Raw genomic sequence first — 9128 nt, forward strand, 5'->3', positions numbered from 1 at the left:
TCTGCCACTGCCGGTGCACTGCCTGACCCCAGGCATGCCACCTGCTGTCCTGAGCCGTGTGTTCTCATCTTTGAAAATGGGGCGTCCCAGGGACCCGAGGGCTGCGGCTCTGGGGACCCCGGCCTAACCCTCACAGGTGAGGACATGAGGTGGCTGGGAAGGGCGGGTGGAGCCGTAAGACAGAAACGGAAACCACACGGAACAATCTCACTCTTTCCCTCACTGGTGACCAGCATCGGACCCCCGAGTGGCCCCTCTGAATCCGCAGGCTGCTCAGGCACAGGTCCCCAGGGAGAGGAGCCCAGCGACTTCTGGAAGGAAGATGAGGCTGCCCCACATCCAGAGCCCAGTGAGGGAGACCCCTGGGTGGCCTGGGGTGGGTCCAGATGAGCCCCGTGGCAAGGCAGGGAGGGGCGCCAGAAGCCCCGTTTAAAGTCACCCTGCGAGAGCGGGTGTCCAGCGGGGGACCTCAACTCAGCCAGCAGCGTGAGCGAGTCAGAATCCTGGGCCCCTCGGCAGAGTCGGGGGCGGGCGGGGGTGGGCACCCCCGGCCAGCAGCCTGGGTCTGGGGTGGCGGAGCTCCAACAGTGCCACCGTGTGGCCGCAAGGGGCGCTGCAGGAACTGTGCCTGCCCGGCGCTCGAGGAGGGAGGCTGGGGCTCCTGGGGGCGGCCGGAAGGCAGAGGCTCCCTTGCTCATGGAGATGTGAGAAGGGTGTCACCTCTCAGGGCTTCCCAGCACCCGTTTTATATCTGTCATCTCGGCTGCAAGGGAGGCTCAGGGTCTTGCAGTCACGGCGGCAGTGTTAGGACTGGGCCCCCGCCCGTGGGCCCCCAGCACCTTCCCAGTGGCCCGAGATCAGGACTCCGCAGGCACGCTGGCCTTGGGTCCCCTCCCTGAAGGCAGAGGAACGGGGGGCGGCCCAACCCTCGCTTCCTCCTCTGCCTTTGCCCCTCAGACCCTCCCCAGCACTCCTGCAGGGCCCCAGGCTTTGGCCCTCGCCAGGCGCGGGCACAGCTTGAAGAACACATCTGAGGACAGGGCCTCCAGCCAAGTCCAGCCACCGGACGTCTGCTTGCCGTCCTTCCGTGGCTTGGCCGGCTGCAGAGAGGGCCCTGGGCCTGGGTGGCCGCCTGCCAGGCTCCATTTCCTTAGGAAAAAGAGCTTCTCTGTGCCTGGGGTAACCCCTGGCCCCCACCATGCTGTATCTCAGCACCGCCCAGTTTCAGATCTCTGTGTGTCCGTTGAGCCCTCTGGGGCCCTGGGCATCACCCCAGGAGCCGGGTCAGGCTTCTGTGGGTGGTAGTTTGGGCCTCAGCTAACAATAAAGGGACGATCTGGGCCAGACAGGAAAGCAGGCACTGGGGATGCGGGGACAATTTCTCATTCATCTCTGCGTCCCCACCCCGGCACCATCGGCGCTTGGTACACAAGCAGGCTGAGACACAGGTCACTACCAGAGGGCCTGGAAACCAAGTCCAAGGTATGAGTCACCACCTGAAAAATGACTCCTGTCAAGGGATGACAGAACGGCAGCATCCTGTCGGTCTTGTTTGCTGCCGTGTCCTCTGTGCCCACACAGGCTTCCGGGAGGAGGTGGCAGTTGAGCTGGGCCTTGACGGATAAATAAGAGTCCAGCAGCCAGAGGGGCCAGAGCTCAGACGTCCAGGTGGAGGGACCGGAGGAGGCAGAGGCAGCGGGATGGGTGTCCAGCCTGTGCAGGGCTGGGGGAGGAGGGTGCACGGGAGCCACGAGGCGGGAGAGGTGACTTAACATCCCCGTGAGGATGGTGGCGCCCCATCTTCGCTTCTGAACGAGGAAGGGAGACACGTCCCATCTGATGAGCAGTGACCCTGGCTGCCGTCCACACAGGGCTTGGCCACACCCTGGCACTCTCAAACCATCCCGGCTCCTGTCCCAAGGGTGGGCCCTCACTCACCCAGGCTCTGGGGAGCCCCCCAGACCACCTGTCTCACCCTCGTACAGAGGGGGACCCTGAGGCAGATAGTCAGTGGCAGGGCCAGCTCCAAACCTGAACACCACAGTGCTCTCCTTTCTGCGCAGGGGGCAGCTGCGACTTCATGACTGTGCCAGCCCTCCCGGGCCTCCTGACGGAACCTCCTCCCTCTCCCCGGGGCCCCTCCTTTCCCCCTCAGACCTCCCCACTTTGGAACCTTAAACCATAAACACCTCTACAAAACCCGTGGGTGGAGAAGGTGAGGGGGGAGGGGAGGACGTGGGACACAGAGGGCCCAGGGAGCCAGCACTCCCTCTGCAGTTACTAGAACAGCCAGTTAGACTGTGAAGCTCCTACTTCTGAAGACGTCAGAGAGCCACGGAAGCAGTGCGGTAGATGGACCGACACTCAGGGAGAGGTGAGTGGCAGGGCGTCCTGGGCTGGGGGTGGGTGCTCTGAGTTTGGAAGATCAGCGACAGAGCATTCTGTAGCTGCCTGGGAATGGAGCGACCCTCAAAACAGAGCCGGTTTCTCAGCTATTATCATTTTAAAAATGGTAACAGCTTCCCAACACATCAAATACCTAGGAGCCACTGTGATAACAAAATATGTGCAAGACCGCTCCGTTGAGAACTACATTGAGTAAAATTAGCAAAAACGTAAATGGAAGACAATATTGTAAAGACGTCAGTCCTCCTCAAATTAATCTGCAGATTCAATAAAATCCCAATCCAAATCCCAGCAGGGTTTTTAGTTTGTAGAAATTAACAAACTGATTCTAAAATTCATATGGAAGAGTCAAAAGTATGTAGGAAATAGTGAAGAAAGCTTATGCTCCCAGACGTAACGACACGTCACAGATCCACAGTGACGAAGACAGGGTAACATTGGTATAAGGACCAACTGACCAGCGGAAGTGGTCACGAACTCTGGAAGTACATATGCACACATGCACATGCAGACACACGTGCACAGACACATGCACACACTGGTGAGTGACAAAGGTGACACACAGTGCAGTGGGGAGATGATGGGATTTTCAGTCTGGGGCTAGGTCCACTGGTTATTCATACAGAAGGAAATGCATGGTGGTCTCTACCTCACACCATACACAGAGGTCAATTCTGAACGGATTGCAGATTTAACTGTGAAAGTAACACAATAAACTTTTAAGAGAAAACATAGAAGAACCTCTTTGTGGCCTTGCAGTAGGCAAAGTGTGTTTCTTAAATAGCACACAAGCAGCACTAACCTAAGGTGGAAAATGAACAGATTGTGCCATATTACAGTTATGAACCATTCCTCAAAGGCACCATTACAGGAGTGAAAAGGCCACCCACAGGAGATATTTGCAATACATGTATTTAATAAAGGACTTGTTTCCAGATTATGCAATCAAATCCAAATCAATAATAAGAAGAGAAGGCACCCCAAGAGAAAAACGGGCACATTGTAGAGCAGACACTTCACAAAGGAAGATGTCTGGAGGGCCAATAAACACAGGGAAATGTGCTCAGTTTCATTAGTCGTCGGGTAAATGATAATTAAAACCATAAAGCAATACCACTGTACATTCACCATAATGGCTAAATAGCAAAATGACAGGAAATGCCAAGTGTTGGCCAGGATGTGTAGCAGCCAGCCCCTCACACACTGTAAATCCATACAGCCACTTTGGAAATCTGTTGGCAATATTCACTGAAGCTGGATGTATGCAAACCTGTGACCCAGCACTTCTATGGCTGGTGTGCACCCAACAGAAACATATACATATGGCCCCCAAAGATACGTAGCAGAATGTTCGTGACGGGGCTGTTCATGAAACCACTCAAATGGCCATTAGCTATAAAATGAACACAAAACGCACCATATTCACACACTGGAGTGTACAGCAAACTATAACGACGTGCTGCATTCCGGGTGAATTTCACAAACGTGGTGTAGTACAAAGAGTGCGTGTTTATACACACACACGTATATGGCTCCATTTCTATAAAGTTCCCAAATGGGCAAGACTAATCTATGTTGGGGGAGGGGGCTTCTGGCATTCTGATAATGCTCTACTGGGGAGGGTGCTAGTCACACGACGGGCTCAGTTAAGCTGCACACTTAGGATGTCTGCACGTTTTTGTATGCATGCAATACTTCAACCAAAAGTAAAAAAGAAACTCCAGTGATTTTTCATCTCAAAGGCCAGTTTCTAGAATATGGGGATCTGCTCTCATCCCCACACTTTCCATCCATTCTCCAACCTACCACCCGTCCACCACTCCCACCCACCCACTCAACTATCTACCACCATCTGTACGACAGTCCCTTCCCCTACGCACCCGAACGTCCCTTTATTCCTTCGTCCGCTCATCCTGAGCTCGGCAGACTCTATCGGTAGGCTAAATCCAGGCCTGCCGCTTGTTCATAAGTAAAGCTTTCTTGGAAAATAGCCACATCCATTTGCTCACACACTGTCTGTGACCCTCTTCATGCTCCAATGTCAGAGCTGAATAGTTGCTACAGAAGCTTTATGATTTGCAAAGCCTAAAGTATCAGTCATCTGGCCCCCTCCAGAAAAGTTTGCTGGCCTCTGCTTTAATCCATAAATCTACTCATCCCACCCCCCATCCCCCCCATCCTGTCCTATCCCATCCCACCCACCCCACCTCATCCCCTACCATCTTCTCTCTTGTACTAAGGATATTGTTCCAGCAGTCCTTCCTTATTGCTTACGTATCAGTTATTTTTCTCTCTCTCAGACCATTCTTGTCGACACAAACTGTCATAATTTATCCTCGCCTTAAAAAAATGTATTGCCCCTACATGTCCCATGGGGTACCCTCGTGGTCAATGTCACCCACGGCCTCCGCGTCGTTGAATGCCGTGGTCCACCGTCTCCTCTTTGCTTGACCTACTAGCAGCGCTTGGTGCTGACGATCTTTCCTCCTCCCTGAAACTCTCCCCTCACGAGGTTTCCAGACATTGCCCTCTCCCAGTCACTCTCACCTCCTCGGCCTCCCCATCTTGGTCCCCTTGGCTGGTTCCTTCTCGCCTCCCCCATCTTTAGGTGTGGGGGTGTGCCCGCTCCGTTTCCTGGGTACAGTCTCCCCTTGGGATCTCACCCAGTGACCCACATGCCAACAGCCCCGGACGTCTAGTTCCAGCATGGAGCTCTTCCCTGAAACCAGATCCAGGCGTCTGTTTGCCTCCCGACTGCCTCCGTGCGTGCGGACGCTAATCAGCTTTTCCACTTTACGACACTCAAAAGCAAAACCTCTGAGCACAGGATAGTTAAACTAGATGTAAAGAAAAACTTGGAAATCTCTGTATGTTTGAAAACTAAGGTATTTATACCTTTAGATAATCCAGGGATAAAATAAGAAACCACAGTGGAAATTAGAAAACAGTTTGAACTGGGTAATAATGAAACGTATTATATCAGAATTTATGGGATGCAGCTAAAGCCCTGTTTAGAAGGAAATGCATACATTAAAGAAGAAAGTGGGAATGTAAAATGATGCCACCACTATGGAAAACAGTATATGGAGGTTTCTCAAATTAAACATGGGATTACCGTAGGATCCAGCAGTCCCACTTCCAAGTATACACCCAAAAGAAGTGAAAGCAGGGATTTGAACAGATATTTGCAGCACTATTAACAACAGCCAGAGGTGGAAACAACCCAACTATCCATGAACATATGAATGGATTAACAAAATGTGGCCCATCCGTACTATGGAATATTATTCAGCCTTAGAAAGGAAGGACCTTCTGACACAGGCTACCACATGGATGACCCTTTAGGACATCATACTAAGTGAAATAAGCCAGACACAAAAAGGCAAATATCGTATGATTCCACTCATATGAGGTCCCTGGAGGAGTTAGATTCATAGAGATAGAAAGTAGGATGGCGGGTGCCGGGGCTGGGGGAGGGGGAGGGGGAGTGAGTGTTCAGCGGGGACAGAGTGTCAGTTTGGGAAGATGAGAAAGTTCCGGAGTTGGATGATGGCTATTGCTGCACAATGCGAATGTACTTAATGCCATTGAGCTGTACACTTAAAAATGGTGAAAATGGTAACTTTTATGTATATATAATTTACCACAATTTTTTAAGTAAAAAAAATTTTTTTAAACAAAGAAGGCTGCAAATCAATGAGCTAAGCATGCATCTCAAAAAAATTAGAAGAACAACAACCCGAAGAACTGAAAAGCAAAGGAATAAAAAATATATAAATCAATGAAACAGAAGACAAAAATACCGTAAAGAGGATCCACAGTGACCAGTATCAGCAATGAGGAAGGACGCGTCAATTCGGGGTGACCAACTCATTCCAGCCTGCCAGGGACTTCCTCAGACTGGGTCCTGGGTGACCCCTGGGTCTCAGACCCCTCAACACTCAGGGGCAGGTGGTTACCTGCTTCAGATCCTCAGGCTTCAAGAAGACAGTAAGAGGATACTGGGAACGACTTTTGGCAATAAATTTGAAAACTTATAGACAAGTTCTTAGAAAAACACCATTAATCAAAACCTAACCCAAAAGAAAGAGTCTGAAAATTCCTGAAGCTTCTAGAGGAACTGGGTCCAGAATTACAAATCTTCCTGCCCATCGGCCTTCTCCACCGCCTCTGCGTCCAGACCCTCAGAGAATCCAGCTCTGAGGGTGGGCCAGGGCCAGGGTCAACAGGGGCAGCAGCTCCGGCTGCAGCAAGCAGGGTGTCAGGAGCTCCTCTGGGCAGGGCAGCGCCTTCAGGTCTGGTCCCTCAGGAGCCCCCATCCTCAAGCCACGCCTTGCCCAGACTCCTCGGTTTCCCCATCTGTAGCTGGAGGGGCTGGAGGATCCCCCCTCCTCCCCCTCCGGACGGGCCTATCTGGGCATCTTGAGGCGCCTGCCTGCCTGCTCAGCCCTGGAGTAGTTGCACCGCGATCTCCATCACTGTGGTGAAGACAACAGGTGTTGGCTGGGCAGGCAGAGCGGACCTCAGCCAGGGCTCCCCGTGGCTTTCAGATGACGGTTTCCCACGGGCAGCGGGATTTGGGGGGCAGCCACTTTTGCCAAGCACCGATACCCACTGCCAGATGTCGGCACCATCCTGTGTTTCTCCCTCAAACCAGCCCGTAACCATAGCAACTTGCTTCAACTCTCGAGTCTCTATTTTCCTGGAACCCAAAGGGGTGGTAGAATCCTCACAGGCTGATGGGGTACCTGGCTTGGAAACTGGTGTGCAAGTGGCCCTCCCTCCCCTGACCCCCCACCGGCCCTCATGGTCACCGGCACCCAGGACCTCGCAGAGCTGGGCCTCACAGGAGCTGGACAGAGAAAGTCACCCCACCAAGAGCCATCTTGTCAGCCTTGCTGGCTGCATCATCTGATTCAAATATCCTGCCCTTGTCGTGTTCTGTCCTGTGTGGGCACCTGTGTGTGTGTGTGTGTGCGCGCACGTGTGGCGGCTCCGCCGTGTTGTTTAATTACGGGGACAACTGTGGGCAATTACTCTTCTGCGGCGACCTGCCTGTCTGCACAGGGCCATGTCACCCCCCCTCACGCAGCACAGTTTTGAGGGTCTAATAACTGGGTTAATAAACAACTCTGAGTCAGCTGGTTCCCAGGGGTTCGCTGGGATCCCTGAGGGGTGAATCAGGGTAGGGATTGTCTGGCTGTGATGGCCGGCGGGCGGCACTTAAGGGGGTGGGGTGGCAGGGCCGGGCACCAGGCACCGGGGAACCAGGCTGGAAGTAGGGAGTGAAGAGGAGGGGGCGTGGGGTAATTCCCAGTCGTTATCGCTGTTGCTGTTGTTTTTGTTATGCAGGTGGGTGCTATGAAGGAAAACGGAACCAGCACTTCTGGAGCTCACAGAACAGACACTGGGCATGGACCACCCTCATGGGCGCACGCCTCTCCAGGGAAGCCCCCGCTGATTCCCACACTTGGCCCCAAGGCAGTAGTGAACTAGACCCCAGAAGGTCGGGGTGGGAGGGTCCTCCATGCCCCACCCCTAGTGTGCAGGCAGCAAGCCTGAGGCCCAGAGAGGGGGGCTGATAGCCCGAGCCCACACAGCACGGAGCAGGGAGGCTGGCCCTGGGGCGCAGGTCTCCGGCCCCCAGTTCAGTCTCTCCCCAGGCTCCTGTCCCGAGCAGAGTCTGCACATGTGTGCATCTATGTGTGTATGTGTGCACCTGTGTGTTAGGGTGCCTGTGTGTGTGTGCGTGTGCTCGTGTGGTGCTCATGCTGACCACGTGAACACGTGGAAAGTGACCCTTGGAGCCGGGGAGGTGGGGCCTCTCTGTGCAGGGTCCTTTCCCTCCCAAGGTGCCCTTGGGGCCTGCTCCCAGGAGGGTGCCGGAGGGCAGCCACACCACTGACCTGGATCACAGCCTCCAGCCCCAGCCGGGACTGCTCAGCAGAGTCCCCGTTGCCAGGCTCACTGGAGGTGGAACTCATCGTGGGCTGGGGCACAGGACCCAAGGGAAAGCAGGGACTCTGCTGCCGGTGAGTTTCCTCCTGGGACCCTGGCCGGGCCAGGACCTCCTTCTGTGCACCGACCCTGCACCTGGGCAGCACCTGGCTCCTCTGTCCTGGGTGCCCAGCTGCCCTCTCTGGGTTGGCGGGACAGCGTGGCTGACTGAGCCCATAGGCGTTACTGCGGCAACCACGACGCTGAGGGCTCGTTTTCCCTGGAAACAGGAGGGCAGGCCCCATTGCCATGGGGACTACTGGGAACGCTGTTGTCCAGAAGCTGTTCCCCAGGAGACCTGGAGAGGCCCTGGGTGAAGCTCTCCACCTGAGCGACCACACCCGGGCGACTGGCCTCTCCCCCAGGCCCCCAGCCCTGCAGGGAAGGGCCCTCAGCCCTCCACTGGGCAGTTGCCCCAGGAGGAGTAGTGTGCTTGGTGGCCACACACCAGGTAGAGGAGGTGTGCAGACCACGGGTCCTTCCTGATTGAGAATCATAAACTATGACTCTTTTCCGAGCATTTGCAAAGGAACTTGAGTTCAGTAGTGCAATGCCATGTAACAGGTGAGCAGACTGAGCCTGCGGAGTGGAGGTCACCTGCCCAAGGACCAGAGGAGACCCTCGTCTTCCTAACTCATCCTTGGATACGCCTTCTGGAATCTGATTTCCCTCTGGAGCCCCGTCGGGGTGACCTGCCCCACGGGTCGTGCGCTTCACACTTGCCA

General features: G+C 54.5%; 1 protein-coding gene across 1 annotated transcript in view; it reads right to left on the reverse strand.

Moving 5' to 3' along the window:
* Positions 1-8390, reverse strand: part of CROCC2 (ciliary rootlet coiled-coil, rootletin family member 2) — a gene marked incomplete at both ends in the record, with an annotated part of 68136 nt that extends 59746 nt beyond the window's left edge. Inside the window, 1 exon segment of the mRNA XM_079709939.1 lies at positions 8313-8390. Within this exon segment, the coding sequence (XP_079566065.1) occupies positions 8313-8390 (78 nt within the window).
* Positions 8391-9128: the final 738 nt, after the last annotated feature.

The sequence above is a fragment of the Hyperoodon ampullatus genome (assembly GCF_949752795.1).
Source record: "Hyperoodon ampullatus genome assembly, chromosome: 8".
Taxonomy (NCBI): Eukaryota; Metazoa; Chordata; class Mammalia; order Artiodactyla; family Ziphiidae; genus Hyperoodon; species Hyperoodon ampullatus.